The sequence below is a fragment of the Fusarium verticillioides genome, chromosome 4, assembly GCF_000149555.1.
Source record: "Fusarium verticillioides 7600 chromosome 4, whole genome shotgun sequence".
Taxonomy (NCBI): Eukaryota; Fungi; Ascomycota; class Sordariomycetes; order Hypocreales; family Nectriaceae; genus Fusarium; species Fusarium verticillioides.
In genome coordinates, this window is record NC_031678.1 from 568,927 (window position 1) to 585,090 (window position 16,164).

Here is a 16,164-nt window from a genome sequence, read left to right on the forward strand (position 1 = left end):
AATCTCTTGCTGTGCTGTAGACTCCACGGGAGTCCAGGGACGAAAGTGTCTGGATTTTCCTGCATATAGTGAAACAGCACCGGATACCAAAACTGTCCAACCAGAAGTGGCAGATTGTCCCTGCTAAAGACCATGATGTTGATCATTTCAATGATGTCATTCTTTGGGAACTCATGGCAGTTCCAGGTGTTGTGACAAGAAGTGTTGCAGATGGCACAACCACGAATGAAGCCATATTCACTGACTCGATGGCACGTAGCTACTGTGTGGCCTCTGCATTGGCAATTACCACAGATCTAGTAGCTGCTGCTAGGCGAGTATTAGTGTCTCTCAGCTTGAAGTAGATATTGGGATCAGCTCGCTGCAGGGCGAGGCTGTCCCGGGCTGAGACTATCCGCTGTCGCTTTGCCGTGTGGGAAGGCATTTGGAAGCTGCATGTCTGGTGGTGCTGTGGGTATCCCTGAATTCCAAGAGAGAGTGATTGGCTCGCCTTGCTGGAACATGCCCTCAATTGCCTGGATGGCAGCCTCGCGGTTGATGAAGGTTGCACTACCTTTGGCTTTAAGTAGCCCATAGTCAACCACCTGATTTTTCGCGTTCTCCTCGTACATGCTGTCATGGCGATCACTGAACATAGTTTGGTGGTCCGCAGTATGGTTCATGTTCGTCTGTTCGCCATGCTCCGTGTTGTTCTTGCGCTTAGTGTCTCTCAGGGCCTGTTCAGGGTGAACTTCTTGACTGTGACTCTCCGGCTGGCTTTGAATGACTGGCTGGTCCTGATCCTGATGGTACTTGTCGCTCAATGAGAGACGAATAGCATTGTTGACTGCCGCGCTAAGTGGTTCAGCATAAAGAGGCTGGGGGTACAAAGTTACTGCAGTAAGTGGAAGTTGCTGAGGAGCAAGCTGATGGTAGTTATCGGACTGATGGTAGTTGTTGGCAACTCTATCGTTTCCTTGAGGATACAATGCGGGTTGCTCGTCTTCCCATTGCTGCTGACCGTAGCTTTGACCTGGTGTGGCATTTCTAAACCCCTGGGACTGGCCACGACTATGACCTCGTCCGGTTTGAGGACGAACAAAGTCTCGACCGCCCTCGTATGGGTGTCTGCGTAGGTTATAGCGATGGTTGTTGAAGGGCATCCTTTTTCTGTCGGTGTGAAATGTTGATGTTGTCTGTATTCGCTGACGTTGACTGTGATAGCAGTGAAAAGTGAGGAGAAGAGGAGACAGAAACACAGAAGAGAATACATTGGAGATATTGGATGCATGGCATGAACACTCGCGGGAACGTCCTTTGCCAGTGCCAATACAGGGTTCTGCCACTCCCAGCTATCAACTCGCGCTCCAGCCAGTCAATGTACACTTACGCCCTGTTCTACGCAGTTGACTTCCTCTTCATGTTCCTGACTCCCATTCCAGTGGCATCTACTAGGTCAACTGTCTCTAAAAGCATTTACTCCATAGGGTCTGTTAAGCTAGCAAACATGAGGCAGGTTATGACATACCATGTGACACTCATCAAAAACACGCCAGGTACTGAGCGTTAGTCAGTCCATATACCATAGGAAGAACTTGCTAAAGCAAGGGGTTCCCTGAGTTTTGGCTTGATCGAACAAATTCTACCACTTCCCTAAGTAAACAATAGTTATTTTAACTTCTTCCGGCACCAAATGCCTATGCACCCTGTGATTCACATCTCACCGTCCGGCTAATTAATGTACACTTATGTTATATTGCACTGCAGTTATACTTGGAGACTCCAAGTTTCATTAATTATTATTTATCATAATCGTCCAACAAGATACGTCACCCCTTTTCAAATACATTATCTTCTGAATCCAGTGGTTCCATGCTCAATACACATCCTCTCTCCCATAGGCGTATGAATAGGTCCATACGTCCAACTTCCCCCAAGCCCCTGGACGGCCTCTTTTCGTTTCCTCGCACTCATAGCCGCAACGCCCTCAAGACCTCTGACCCATGGTGCATCAGCAACGTACCAAAGTGCACCAGCCAGACTTCGTGGATCGACGGGCAAGTCGGGCCACTTGACCAACAGACTCGACAACATGGCAAAGACCATGATGAGAAGAATGCCAATGCTCAGACGGGAGCATATCTCGTGGGCTTCACTTGTTTGTGTGAGACTGTATGGTACGTTGGCGAGCAGAATTGGGAGAAACTGAGCGAGGAGGGTGGTGAAGGCTGTGAAGAAGAGTAGAGGGTCGCGGATTCGGAGGGCGACGAAGAAGCCTGAGACTGGGTTTGTTGCTGGTGTCATGAGGACTGATCGTGTAGGAACTTGAGGGTCTTCAGCCATTCGACGGTATGGTGTGATAACAGCGACACCTGAAGAGTCAGCATATACATCGAAAAGGGGGCAAAGAGTACTTACTAGTGAAGAGAAACTCCCAGCAAAAGACAACGATAACACCAAGTGCAGAACAAACAAATCGTACACCAAAGTCTTGACTCTCCATGAGTTTCTTCATATTCTTGGGCAAGTGGCTAAACGTATCAACAAAGTGATAGTAGCTGATGAAGCCAAGCAGACAGATCAGAAACACGAGGAATGTGAAGCGATACCAGAAACTCAAAGCCATGAATGTCTGCGGTGCTCGACGACGAGTTTGAGGTCGATATGCCATACCCTCTTCGTACGGTGTATTACCATAAGGGGCCATGATATCACGGTTGACATCACCAACGACAACAAGACCGTACTCGTCTCTACCTTCTTGGTTACGGAACCACCCCATAGCGAACCTCTTTTCCGTAACAGTGCCCTTTAAGTCTTTCCAATCTTGAGCACCCATCGATCGAATCTCAGGGTTACGTGCAACAAGCGCCGCCGTGTTGGCAGCACACCAGGGATTCGCAAACACGCCAGTTCGCCAGTGTCGACTGATAACACTAAGTGTGAACATTAGAAGAATGGCGATTGCGCCGAGAAGTCCGACGAGAGCGTAGGCAGATGTCTTCGAGACACCAAGTTCAAGAGCACAACCGTCGATGGCGCTCTTTTTGCAGCTTCCGTAGATCTTGAGACCGACGGCTTCGCTGGACAACGGGGCCGCGATACTGGATGCCCACAGAGCGAGTGCCGTAAGGAAGGGAAGAGGTTGATTGTTGAATAACAGCTTGAACGGGAGATAGATACTCATCCATCCATCGAAACTCAGCAACAAGGCCTCGCGACCTAGAGCACCACCTTGTCTTGTCAGCGCAGCAAAGGGCTGATACTGCTGTGCCGACTGATTCAACGCTCGGATTCCCATTGCAAGAAGAACAGCAACGATAGGCGGTAGAAACTTTCCGATAAAGTATCCAGAATGCGTGAGAGTATGCGTCGTAGCTTCAACAACAATCTTAGTATCACCAGTCGGCGTCTCAACATCCGTAACAACAACCTTTGTCGGCGGCACAGTCGTAACACGCGTAGTCCCAATCGGTGTAGAAACAGACGTTATAACTTGTCCATCCGCCAGAGTCTGAACCATAGTGACAGGTGGGGGCGCATCAACTACTGTCTTGACCGTAGCAGCGACCTCACTTGTTCTAACCCTCGTAACAGGGGGTTTCGCAACTTTGCCCTCTGAATCGATAGTAAGAACAGAGTAGATCGTTGTCGTTCCAACAGAAGCGTAAACAATTGGTGGACCAGTCCGTGTAGTTTCTCGAACGGTTGTTCGGACAGCGCCGTTTTCTTTTACGGTGATGAGGGTCTTTGTTTGGCCGGGTTGGACGACTGTTGTAGGCTGCCATTCTTCAGGGGGGACTGACTCTTCAGGGATGTAGGATGTGAAAGTCGATGCTGCTTCGGTGATGGTTTCGGTGAGGGTGGTCTCGCCGGTTTCTGTGATGAGCTCGGTTGTTTTGGAGACTTCGATTGAACCTGGCTCGGTGACCATTGTTGTAAAGACTGATTCGACGAGGGCTGTTGTCAAAGTGCCGCCTTCGACATCACCGGTTGCAGCAGGTGCGTCATCTGTAGGGATAGGCTGAGGCTCAGGTTCTGAGGCCTGGGATTCTCCAGTTCCGGTATCGACTGTTGGTTCCGGCTGAGACGGTTCGCTCGCGACATCTTGCCTCTTCATGTAGAACAGATCCTCGTTCGTGATTCTAAACGAGCGACTCTCGAGCCTCGCCGTTTTATCATCACCGTTTAACGTGCGGGTAGCATAGATGATCAATCCCATAAGACCCAACAACACAAGGATCAACGCGCTGATGAAGGGCCATCGTAGAGGAATTGGCCGGTAATCAGGCCTCTCTCGTTCCCTCTTCTCAGGTTGTCCAGCATCTGTCTCGACAGGATAAACCTCTTGTGCAGTTACAGGCTTATACTCGTAGGTAGTCTGTTGCTGCTGCGGCTGTTGTTGCTGATATGGCTGATAATGTTGATACGGCTCATTCTGCACATATGGTGGTTGATACATCTTGACGACCGCAAAGTTCGTGTTCCCAACTTGAAGTTGCGTGCAAGGAAAAGAGGCTTTATTAAACTACCACAACCTCCAACGCCCAAGCCCAAGCCCCCCGGCTGTTCACCTCTCCGAATGCTACGGGGCATTCACGGTGTCATTGCAACTCCATCATTGGCTTCCGCCTTGACGGCAGAATAACCTAAACGTAAAATCCAGGCGTGGCGTCTCCCTGGAAGACCAGGACAGCTGAGCTATTGAGAAATGCGAGGCTGCTATTGGATCAACAGGCGAGTGGTGTTGTAAGGCTGAGAGTTAGATGGTCGCAAAGAGGGAATGCCAAGACTGAGCTGGAGTCTAGACCTAGGTTCTCTCTGCCGGAATAAGCTCACAGCCACAAATCTCAACTGCAAATAACACTTCTAGCCCGCAACTTAGACATCGATACCACGATGACTGACCAATGGCTACAGCATAAAGCTGATATGTTAAGAACTTAAATTATGACTCCCTGGCCGGCCTTGGAGGCGTATAAAAGGCTCCAATCCCTCGGCCAAGAAAGGTTAGCTCAATACCACAAGGAGTCTAGACCATTTAAGCTTATCGATATTTGGGTAAAGCCATCATGTGTCATTTCCACTGAGCAGAATATTCGGCAGTTAGCCTTGCACTATTTCGCATGTGAGTTTGGTAAGAATGTTTAATTATTCGTATCTATTGACAAGGCAGATTCCAACACCTCGTGTCAAAAACAGTGTATCCATCCAAACGCCATCCCAATTGTACCCAAAATTACCAGCCGAGAACGTTGAACAGACTTGTTCGGGGATCAGGAACAGAACCGTTGAAAGTCTTTGCACGAACAGACTCGCTCTTTGTGGTGTTGTATTGGCTAAAGTAGCGGTCGAATGTTCGGGATTGGTTTGTGAGTTGTGAGCGAACGTAGCCGCCGACAACAGAGATGCTTCCGACAGCGATGAGAACAGGAAGGACCCTGAATATGTTAGTGAAGAAGTGGTGGAAAGTGAATTGCTACTTACTTGGGGCCAACAGTGGGCTTGATCATGAGAGCAGCCATTTTTGTGAATTGGTGATTGGTTGAATTAGTTGGTGGGTTGTGTAAGTGAGCTGAAGCTGAAGATGAGGATGCAAGTGTTGTTGGTGAGAAGATGTCAGTGATTGTTGTTGTGATTGTGATTGATGGTGATGAGAAAAGCTGTTTGAGAGTAGAGAACTCCATCATTATATATTCTCGTCTTGAAGACCATTTCGTTCATTTCCGTAACTGTTTTCTTCGGTCGCATGTTGTTGTTCTGAGCTGACGGGTGGTGCTGTTTTTGGTGGTGCCATAGAATGATCCAGCCCTGGACACAGCCATTTCGGGCGATGCCGGGGTCCGCAACACCAGAATTGGATCTCTACACACACCTTGAGATCTTTAAGATGAATGAGGAAGTGATAGATTATCTGTATCTACAATTAGCTACATTTTATCTTTTTAAGGGTTATTCGATACATTCCTAACTTGGCTGGACTTTCAGAATACTATGCCTACGTCGGTGTACCTACTGTACATTAAGAATTTTATTTTGTCTCCAGCCACTAGAAACATAATTATCAATTTAATAGCTATCTAAGACCTATTTTTTCCTTTGCGACCATATCTCGGCAATATTTAATCGAATATGTTTACTGAATGCATCTGTAAATGCGATTATGGTGATGGCATACTCACAATCTGGTGTTGAGAAAACATCTGATCTTCGGACCCGGCGTCTACCGAACCCACCCAAAATTCTCCGGGAAATCAGTCCATCGTTTGGTTCTCGACACAATCAGCCCCGAAGCACATTCTCGACTGCTAAAATCGTCTCACTGATCAACCTTAACTTTGGTATCGGAATCATCAGGAATAATACTGTTTTATCTTCCTCCAGCGCGTATTTCTCATGACGCGACGATGGATCGAGTGATGAGCTCATCAGATTCCAGTTGACCTCAAAACCATTCTCTCTGCATCATGACCCTCGTCTATTCTTCTTATCTGTGGACTCTCCATACGTCCCGGTGAGGTATGAAATGCCCACCGGTCGGGGTCCACAATTCCCGGTGTCCACGCCGGTAACACGGCCGGCGATGTATGCATCATAGGCACGAAAAGGAATGCAGATGAGCTCAAGCCAAATGAAACAGGCAATGCATTTTACTTGGATCCTCTCTAACAAAAGAATTGTCTCCTATCTCCCATAGGACCTTCACCTTATAGAGCCAATACAGATCATATCATGTCTATAGCCACCGTTAACAGTCCATCAATACAACCATCCTCAAACCTTCAACCGACGACCAGAGAATTCCAATCCAATACCCAAACCCTTCATCCACACATCACATGCTTCTATTCCCGCCTCAATCCCAAAACGCCCCTCACCCATCAATGACATCCAATAATCGTCAATGGCTACACTTCTCCAGATATTCTGACGCGGGGAAGCTCCTGATACTGTAGTTCACCACGTCATCCCTCCATCATCCAAAGCTCTTAGATCATTGACCGAAGCCCTATTAAATAGCTAAACTCCCTCAATTAACAGACTCCAATAGACTACTTCATAATAATCGCTGTATCTGAATAAGTCAAAATGTCCATGAGATTGATCCTTCGTCCTGTGGTGCGAATCCCACTCCTCCGCCCCCAGATCCGTCTTGCTACTACGAACCCTCACGCCCATCCAGATGGTAACCTCGGCGGTCCCGGAGGTCAGCAGCCCCCACCTGCACGCCCCGGCGGTCCGGAGGCCATCACAAGGAACTGGTACAGTTACCCTCGCCCTCCTTGCCATCACCACTAACACCCCCAGGATGCCCATAGCTGCAGCAGCAGGTGTCATCGCAGGCGGCGTCTACATCATGCTCCCCACGCGAGGAAAATCCCCGGAGAGAACTCTCGAGAGCGACATGGTAGCCGCCAACTCGACGGCGATTGGGTACATCGGTCAACCATCGGGAAAACCAGGTATTGCTTCCCATTACAAGGAGCTTCGAGACGGCAAGGAAGTCGAGTCGATGAAGGAGTTGAGTGGGAGAAAAGGCGGTGGTTCAATGGGGCCTTTCAGAGCGGAATAGATAACGAAAAAGTGTATTCATAACGGAGGCGACTTGCCCAGAGTATCAAATTGTCTATCATGCTCGATGGAGCTGTAGCTGTACATTAATAATAACACATCGCTTACTTCTGCTCTGACGGTTCATCTTTCTTCTTTTGTAGCAGATAATCTCCCCCAAAAACCGCTTTGTACACTCCTCTCAATCCTTTTATCGGCCATCCTGTTCGTGCAGTTGACTTCATGAGTTTCTCGTCCCCTTCGATGTCTACTTTGACTTTGTCATAAACATTCGGTAGATACGACGCTCCGTACTTTTCTCTTAGCGCATCGTACGCTTCTTTGTTGTAGTGTGACCAGAATTCATCTTCTGTGTAGTATGCTTGGGCGTATAGCCATTTCTTTCCTCCGCAGTCTTGTACTTTTTGCTCTAGTGCTCGATTATGTCGAATTGCATCTCGTCGGTTTCCTTGTAGGGGCCCCCATATTCCAAAGTTCATGAGTTCCACGGTTCCTGGTTTTGCAAATTCTGCGTGTAGGCCGTATCCTGAGTCTGGGTCTTCTCGTCGTACTCGCAACGGACATATCCAGAGGGGGTAGATTCTGAATTGCTTGTCCAGCCAGTTTTGAAACTCTGGTACGCTGTTGTAGGGCACTCCGACATCTTGAACCATGTAATAGTCAAATAGGTTACTCTTGTGCCCAGCAGAGTACATGACGCGAGCTCGAAGTAGAGGATCCAGGATATATCGCGTCAGTCGGTTAAATGGTGTGAGAAAGTAGTCGAAGGCGTATTTAGCGACCCAGAAACCACCTCTGTCGTATCGGAACAGATAATCCTTTAATGGGATGTAATCGGCGACACACGTAACAGACCCCATCCGTAGGCCATCTCGAACCTTTTCAACGTGAAGATAAAACCACTTGTCCTTCCGTCGGTTTAGTTGCCTTGGCGTAGCGCTGATTGGTATTTCATCCACCATTCGTCCCGCACATACAACAGTCGTATCCTTGGAGTAAGCAATCCCATCCACATAATCATTCTCCCACCTCTTACACTCCTCCTTGATAATCTTGACAGACTCAGATGGCCCCCTTGCGAGTCGGTACTTGAGCTCAACATACTCCTTTGCTTCCTTCAACTGAACCTCTAATAACGTAACAACACCGAGTGTTCCGAACGCCGAAGCAGCACCCCAGAAAAGATCCGGCTGCTCCGTTTTTGAAGCACGCGTAACGCTTCCATCCGCAAGAACAATCTCAATCCAATTGACAGTCGCGTCGAAAGCCCCGTACCGAAAAGAACTGCTCTCTCCCGACGTCCCCGAAAAGCCACCTCCAACGGTAATAGCCGGGAACTCCATAACGACCAGCGGAACAAGCCCCAGCGGTAGCGTCGCATCGACGAGTACTTCCATCGAGACATTTGGTTCAACAATCACCGTCTTGGAATCTTTGTTCACTTCAATGACATGGTTGAGCTTGCTTGTGTCGACGGTGTTGTCCACTCGCCGGTTTGAGTGCCGTGTGCTGTTAGTTGAGCCATGGTATAGACGGAACGGTTCCTGGCGGGCGTGAAAGTGCCTAACTCGGTCCGCGACGCCAGCGACGATGGTCTTATGAGCGTCCATCATGAGATGGGATCGCAGAGATGAATGAATAAATGAAATAAATAAAAAGAGATGCAGGAATCAAGATCAAAGACTTGGCGAGTCGTTCAGAGTAGTATCGGGTCGGAAATAGCGAGGAATGATCCACAATTCCTTTTCTTTGTGTCGTGTTTGTGCCTGTGCTTGTGCTTGTGCTCGTGCTTACGACCCAAGAGTTTTTATATGAGTCGATCACTCATGACGCTTGATTCCGACATATCCGAGCATGATGATTGCTTAGCTTGCTTCGAATCAGCAAGACTCGTCTTATTTACTTTTTACTTGTTACCGTCTAAGGCGCCACGTCAAACACGTCAGCCCTGCTTTGACCATATCGCCAAGTTTTTTATTCTATTCTGGTCGATCTCAATATGACGTTTGTTGTTTCATTGGTTCAGCTTGTGATGCATGAACAGGCGCGTTTGCTAGTGGACAAGCGATCCTGGAAAGAAATGGCCCCCACAAGTTATTTTACAACCAAACGCTGTGTTGATAAACTATCCTAATACTCTACAATTCTAGCTTTGATGTGTGACGCTCTCATCCTCATCCTCTTCCTCTTCCTGATCCCAGTTCACAACTAGACGCTGTGATATACTATCCGAATAACTCTAATCCTGGCTCTGATGTCTAACGCTGCGGCGTAGGCGGGGTAACTTTCAATTGAGGAATAACTTTCAATTGAGGGAGTTCATAGTCGCCATCACGCCCATCCTCACCTTCAATACTGTCACTTTCCTCGTCCTCATCGCCCTCAACCTCAACCTCAACGAAATACTCGAAATCCGTAATGTAGAGCTCGAAATCCGTACGATAAAAAGCTCTTTCATCGCGAGGAATACCGCTTTTCTCGTACTCCTCCTCGGTGAAGGAGGGCTCAGGCGTTTCTTCCAACAACTTTTGCAGGACCTTGACCTCTTCAGCTACCTTCCCTTCCAATTTATCTGTATATCTCTTTGCCAGTGTAATGATACCGGGATTTTCATCTTTCATACCCTGTAAAGGACCGCATATCGCCCAGAGTTTTTCATACCCAGTAATATGACGTGCTTCGGTTGTCCACTGGTCAAGATAGTCTTGTATTATACATTTCCGGCATCTTGAAGGGACCCTGCCATTGGTCTTGTATCTTAAAAGAAAGTCTTTCGGGACTTCCCAACCGTCACCACTCAACGCGCCAGGAAGTGCAACCGAAAGTTCAGCGCTGTGTTCACAGTTGAACATAATGCGATGAGTGCATGGCTCGGCGGTATCTTGGTCAACATCCCCTTCTTGTCTGCCTTGCTATGGACAGATGGGTGACGTCCCAGACGATTTGAAGTCGTCGAGGAGTGTATCGTAACAAGAGTCTCCAATAATGTGTCCACAGGGAAACAACAAACCAGCATGTCCTTTCATTGGTTCCATGGTTTTGGCATCCTGGCAAGGTTTTCGACAGGCAACGCAGCGAAAGCGAAGGCACGCGAATTGCAAAGTCATCAAACTTTGCGTCCCCTCAGCGTCGTTGGTCGCCTTCTCACTCTTCTTGTGGAACTTCCATACGACCTTCTTCAGCCAATCGTATGCACTTGGGTAGCAGAATTGACTGGGGAGACCTAGGCCTTCCTTTGCAAACACATCGAAGAATAGATCGGGCACTTCTGCGGACAAGTGTTGCCGTATGACTGATAATTTCACGACCTCATCCTCGGCCGACTGGACATCATTGTGTTGGGCGTCGATCGTCTCATTGTCTTTCGATGTCTCTTGTGTATTTTCTCCTTTTATTGCCTTTTTCTCTGGCGTGATCTTTTCGGTCGGTTTGTTATCGCTAGCTTTTCCGCCGGTCATCTTGTTATCCGCCATCTTGTCGTCTGTCGATTTGTCGTTGATAAACTTGTTGTGGGCTATATTCTTATAATCAACCTTGTTGTTGGTCACGGTGACGATATGCTTGATAATCTGTGAGGTTTTGTCTGTATGGATGATGTTGATGTTGGTTGATGTTAAGTTGATGTTGAACGAGGTCAGTCAGACTGTTATGATTGCAAGCACCTTCCAGCTGTGAATCACATCCCCAACCAAGGCAAGTTATGTCTACCACGCCATTCCTCATTCTACAAGGTACGCTGTAATATGATCAAGTCGGTAGGTACTACCTAGGACCGGGAGGTAATGTCTACCTTATTCTGCGTCTCGAGCCTCAGTCAAGCAGGAACTTAAATCTATACCCAGCAATTCCTACCCAAACGCCTTCTCATTCTTCTTCTGAGGCACATCATGACGATTCATCTCGCTATCATGCCTTCGCTTTGGTAACTCTCCAGGCGCCAAATTCAGCTGATCTAATGAATGGCCTACCCAAGTATACCGTAGCCATCTCAATGATCTGTGGTCCTCAAACAAGACTTTTTGGCGTTCTCCTCTATAGAAGAATGCAAGGAGCATCTGAATCATAAACACAGTTGCATTCCCCGAGCATGACGAGAGTTTTCCAAATCGAGTGTCTTCAAAGCGAAGGCCCAGGCGCTCCAGAGCATGCTCAAATACTGCGGGTTGTTGAAGGCGTGTCTCAAACTGCTTCTCCTTCTTCAAGTCCCATATCTGAACATTGGGTTCTGCTAACCACTCCAAACCAAGTTGCATTAGCGTAGTTTCGGCGGGCTCTGCGTCAAAGGTCAGAAAAATGAGCTGTCGAAGACGTCCTTGCTCGACCTCGTCGTTCCGTCGGTTTTTCTTTTTCAGCGATGCAAAGACTCGATATAATCTATACGCAAGATCTTTTTGCTGAACTCTTCTTGATCGACCAAAAGCGAACAAGTAGGGTGACTGATCTGACGCATCATGGTTCTCGAACTCTTCCACTATGTAGTGGAGAGGAGTCATGTACTTGAACCAGGACGATCCGCGATCTCCAGGTTTGACGCCCTTACCACGGCCATGCAAAATGTCTCGCATATCAAGATATGCGATTCCGGCCTCCATGACGGGATTATGTCGATACGACGATCCATCCAGAGATATGCTAGGCTCGTTCCCACAGATATGATGGAAATCCAGTGCGATGAAGATGTAGTCAGTGTCGGGCATTCTAACGACCTGGTTCGTCTTGGTGTCAAATGCAGGGAAGACATGCTCGAGGCTTTCTGGAGGAACGTCACATGATTCGCAAGGGATGTGTTCTGTCTCTTCGTCAGAAATGAATGTGTTGGACGAGACGCTCTCCTGCAAACTCGAAGTCGACATCGTCAGGGCTGTACTAAAGAGAAGATGAGTGTCAGGGGAGGCTCAGGCAAATGATACGAGAGAACACCTGTTTTGGAGCTCTTTTATTTGTCTACAAGATACACACAGCCTGGCAATCAACCTTCTATTTATATACGTTGAGTTTCCTGTACTTCGGACCACTTTTGTAAGTGAACGGCAACAAACTACGTCTGTGAGCCAGAGTCTCACACAGTTTGTCAGTGAACCGTGCCATTGTTTGGCCGTGGCTGACAATACTGGACAATTTATAGCGAGGTCAACGATGACAGGGCATCTTCAGGACGGGATACCTTCTCACTGTAGTAGTCTCATATAGCGAGCAAACACAGGTTGAACCTCGAGATTAACCGCATCTCGTTGAGTGAAGAAGACATTATTTTGCAAATTACAGGTGGCGGCCGTGCAGTAATCTCTTTACATGTGATTAATGTCTAAAAATCCAATCAGATCTAAGCTTGTTCTTCGTTACCAGTATAGCCAAAAGCATCATAGAGGCAGTTCCCCTACTTGTGCGATTCACAGTCTCGGGATAGCTGTCAAGTATGTCCCGCCCAACTTGAGCATATCAACAGCCTCCTTGACCATCTCATCAACGATCTCCCCAGCAGGCTGAATCTTTGTGATAGCTCCAGCAACCTGGCCCATGAGATGTGGCAGATCAAAATCGTTGCCCTGCTCAAAGTCGTACTCAATTGGCACAACACCCTTATCGCACAACTCCTTGATCTTATCTGGCTGCTCATGCCACTTCCTGATATAATCGTTTGTCTTCATTCTCAGAGGTCGCCCAGAAATGACAAGCGTTCGCTGCGTGTCTTCGAATCCGCATGATACAACCTCTTTTTTGTGTTCCTCACTGCAACTTGCTTCAACGGAGGCTACGAACCGTGTTCCTACCCATACGGCTACAGCGCCCTGCATCAATGAGCTGGCAAGACTCCTTCCAGAGGAGATACCTCCGGCTGCAACGACCATGGCGGGAAGACCCTTGAGAAGAGGAGGGTGGTACTTTGAAGCAACGTCTGCGACGGCGGGGATGAGGATGGAGTTTGCAACATCTCCTGTGTGACCTCCTCCTTCGCCACCTTGAGCGCAGACCATGTCAACACCGAGTTCGAGCGCTTTGGTCTTGAATGTGTCAGTGAATAGCAACCACGTTTTGGCTGTGACTTACTGCATGCTTAGGATGGCCAACCATGTTCATGACCAGGATTCCCTTATCATGAAATCTCTTAATCACTTGGGGTGGTGGTACACCAACAGCACTGACAAACAATTTGGCACCACTGTCAATGATGATGTCCACCAACTCGTCCAACTTTCCACCAGTGTAGTCATGGTTGGTCTTACGCGCATTGCCTCCAATCTGAGGCAAAGCGAGGTCAACACCAAAGGGTAGGTCAGGTCGTGAGAAGTTGTCCTTCATTTCTTTGATGATCTCTCGAAGTTGATCGGGTGTGTATTGGAAACCACCAATTATACCAAGACCGCCTGCGTTGGATACAGCTGCTGCAAGACGACCACCAGACACCCTAGCCATACCGGCGAGGATGATGGGGTGCTTGATTCCCAGCAGGGATGTAAGTGGTGTTGTGATGGGGCCTGGAGGTGCCATTTGTGTTATTATGGATAATGATAATAATGAGACGCGATACTTGGGAATAGATCAAGTATAAGAATCCAATCCAGCTGGATATTGGCCCTCGGCTTACAAGTCTGTGGAGATCGGCTCTTTAAACATCATCAACCGATCTAATGCTGCCGATTTGCGGGGGAAGCTTCATCCACAGTCCGAGGCATTACCGCATTAGGCTACCAGTTCGCGTATCTCATGTGCCTCGAATGCGCTTTGAACCCTTTCTGCATAAAATCCCAGCCTCGGTGATACATAGCATTTGTGCATATCGTATTGTATTGTATTGTGTTGTATTCGCTGAATCTATCAAGGTATCCCGTCTCATTCCCGTTTCATTGTTGGCTCAAATCCCATACTTGGCTCAATGTTGGTATCATACATGAAAACATCCGTGACTCGCTATCATCCCTCATTAGGTGGTATTACAGAGAATCAAAAGTCCTCGTCATTGGAAATGCGGTAAGCGCGCTGGAACGAAATCTGTCTTCTCTGGTGATTTTGTGCCATCGGGTTGTGAAGTAGTTGATGCTTCATCTTGTGTCGCGGGCTTGTCTTCGACTTCTTCAACATGGTGGTGGTAGGCGGCTTTTGAAGGCGATGCTTGGTAGATATCATCCTCTGCGACCTCTGGTTTTGACTCGGAGATTGATTTGGGGTCGGATCTTGGTGTGAGACCCTTTTCTGCCGCGAGTTGCGCTGCTGCTTGTTTCTTCCTCTCGACATCCTCGTCTTGTTCTTTTCGCAGCAGGAGCTCTTCTTGTTCCAGGTCATGTAAAGTCGGTCCCTCAACATCTGGTGTAACAGAAAACGAAGTTGATCGCTGCTCCATTCGGTAGTCATCCTTGGAAGAAACTGATCCTAATGTCGTCCGCGATACTGTTCTCGACCCTGCCAAACCACTAGCTGGTCTTTTACCCTTACTGCTGGTTCTTCCACTACGTCCACTTCGATCATCCTTTCTAACCATGTCGTATGTTACTTCGTCATCGAGTGGAATTGCATCTTCTTCACCTTCGCCATCGCTTGGGAACAAATCACCTCGTGATCGATAAGAATCTGATGTATCGCCCGACCCTGTCGTCCCGCTGCGCTTTCTAGTCACTGGCAGGTCAAAGTCGTCTTCGTCAGAATGCAGTAGTGGTTCGTTTTCTCCTTCACCATGTCGTCGTGGGTGGTCTTGCAGATCTGCCGCACTGGGTTTGTATCGCAGAGTACCGCCCATCTTCCATGGTAGTTTGCTGAGGAATCCGATCGGTTGTGTGCTGGGAATTACAGTCGGATCATCGTCCATGCTCGGCTTTCGTCTTCGATCTCGGGTTCCATAGCTCATGCCGCGTTTCCTGCGCGGTTGTTCAGTTTCTCCCCCAGTGTGTCTTCGCTGAGTGCCAGTCCCAGCCAACAATCTATCCCAGTCTTCATTACCCCATGTGCCAAACAGACCGCTCTGCTCTTCCTCATACCAGTCATCGTAAAAGTCGAAGCTGTACTCTGCCCTACTATGCGACAGCTCACGCTCTCTGCGCTTTCGGAGACGTTCCTCAGGGTCACCTAGACATACAGTCGTACACTGTTCGACAGATTGCGCGATGGATGAAAAGCATGGGTTGATGTAATTATGTTGAAAGGTCCAGATTCCTGCTGCCGCATTCTCGGTTATGGTCTCGGTATCGTGGGCAATTTGGTTCCAGCGTTGGCGCAGTCGGGGGTCCTCGAGGAATGCCATTGTGAATATAGTGGATATGACGTCGCAACATGGAAGCGCCGAGGTCGCAATGTGTTTCAGAAGATGTAAGAGGATTCAGAAGAGCAGATGATTAATTTTGGTGCGAGTCAATTAGTAGACATGATCGCAGAGGTGAGGAGTTCACGATCAGCCATCCAAGTATAATCTCGTGAGTGACAGGCTATGGTTGAAGATCAGAGTTGATTGTAACTGTAAGACAGCGGTTGTTGTGGCACGTGCAGCGAGGTGAGACGATTAACAGTTGGGCTTGTTGGGTGGTTGGTTGAGACTTTGAGTGGAGGTACTTTGAAACGTGGTTGTCTGGTGGCTGGCCATCAAGTACTGGATCCACTGGGCTTGACTCTCGATATCTATGATAA

General features: G+C 48.2%; 10 protein-coding genes across 10 annotated transcripts; 1 reads left to right on the forward strand and 9 right to left on the reverse strand.

Moving 5' to 3' along the window:
* Positions 1–353: 353 nt before the first annotated feature.
* FVEG_15491 (hypothetical protein) lies at positions 354–1,142 on the reverse strand (the record flags this gene model as incomplete). Its single annotated transcript, XM_018904619.1, has 1 exon — positions 354–1,142. One exon carries the CDS (start codon positions 1,140–1,142, stop codon positions 354–356), a length of 789 nt encoding a protein of 262 aa, XP_018748966.1.
* A 685-nt stretch (positions 1,143–1,827) lies between these two features.
* On the reverse strand, positions 1,828–4,441 carry FVEG_15492 (hypothetical protein; the record flags this gene model as incomplete). Its single annotated transcript, XM_018904620.1, has 2 exons — positions 1,828–2,351; positions 2,398–4,441. 2 exons carry the CDS (start codon positions 4,439–4,441, stop codon positions 1,828–1,830), a joined length of 2,568 nt encoding a protein of 855 aa, XP_018748967.1.
* Positions 4,442–5,218: 777 nt separating this feature from the next.
* Positions 5,219–5,504, reverse strand: FVEG_04512 (hypothetical protein; the record flags this gene model as incomplete). Its single annotated transcript, XM_018892296.1, has 2 exons — positions 5,219–5,420; positions 5,467–5,504. 2 exons carry the CDS (start codon positions 5,502–5,504, stop codon positions 5,219–5,221), a joined length of 240 nt encoding a protein of 79 aa, XP_018748968.1.
* A 730-nt stretch (positions 5,505–6,234) lies between these two features.
* On the forward strand, positions 6,235–7,664 carry FVEG_04513 (hypothetical protein). Its single transcript, XM_018892297.1, has 2 exons — positions 6,235–7,241; positions 7,288–7,664. The coding sequence occupies exons 1-2, from the start codon at positions 7,069–7,071 to the stop codon at positions 7,550–7,552; spliced, it is 438 nt and encodes a 145-aa protein (XP_018748969.1). The 5' UTR covers positions 6,235–7,068; the 3' UTR covers positions 7,553–7,664.
* Positions 6,615–9,406, reverse strand: FVEG_04514 (hypothetical protein). The gene has a single exon (XM_018892298.1). The coding sequence runs from the start codon at positions 9,162–9,164 to the stop codon at positions 7,656–7,658; it is 1,509 nt and encodes a 502-aa protein (XP_018748970.1). The 5' UTR covers positions 9,165–9,406; the 3' UTR covers positions 6,615–7,655.
* A 257-nt stretch (positions 9,407–9,663) lies between these two features.
* On the reverse strand, positions 9,664–10,403 carry FVEG_04515 (hypothetical protein; the record flags this gene model as incomplete). Its single annotated transcript, XM_018892299.1, has 1 exon — positions 9,664–10,403. The coding sequence occupies one exon, from the start codon at positions 10,401–10,403 to the stop codon at positions 9,810–9,812; it is 594 nt and encodes a 197-aa protein (XP_018748971.1). The 3' UTR covers positions 9,664–9,809.
* Positions 10,404–10,463: 60 nt separating this feature from the next.
* Positions 10,464–11,024, reverse strand: FVEG_15493 (hypothetical protein; the record flags this gene model as incomplete). The annotated part of the gene is made up of 1 exon (XM_018904621.1): positions 10,464–11,024. The coding sequence occupies one exon, from the start codon at positions 11,022–11,024 to the stop codon at positions 10,464–10,466; it is 561 nt and encodes a 186-aa protein (XP_018748972.1).
* Positions 11,025–11,399: 375 nt separating this feature from the next.
* FVEG_15494 (hypothetical protein) lies at positions 11,400–12,404 on the reverse strand (the record flags this gene model as incomplete). Its single annotated transcript, XM_018904622.1, has 1 exon — positions 11,400–12,404. One exon carries the CDS (start codon positions 12,402–12,404, stop codon positions 11,400–11,402), a length of 1,005 nt encoding a protein of 334 aa, XP_018748973.1.
* A 537-nt stretch (positions 12,405–12,941) lies between these two features.
* Positions 12,942–14,040, reverse strand: FVEG_04516 (oxidoreductase; the record flags this gene model as incomplete). The annotated part of the gene is made up of 2 exons (XM_018892300.1): positions 12,942–13,553; positions 13,600–14,040. 2 exons carry the CDS (start codon positions 14,038–14,040, stop codon positions 12,942–12,944), a joined length of 1,053 nt encoding a protein of 350 aa, XP_018748974.1.
* A 466-nt stretch (positions 14,041–14,506) lies between these two features.
* FVEG_04517 (hypothetical protein) lies at positions 14,507–15,972 on the reverse strand (the record flags this gene model as incomplete). Its single annotated transcript, XM_018892301.1, has 1 exon — positions 14,507–15,972. Exon 1 carries the CDS (start codon positions 15,782–15,784, stop codon positions 14,507–14,509), a length of 1,278 nt encoding a protein of 425 aa, XP_018748975.1. The 5' UTR covers positions 15,785–15,972.
* Positions 15,973–16,164: the final 192 nt, after the last annotated feature.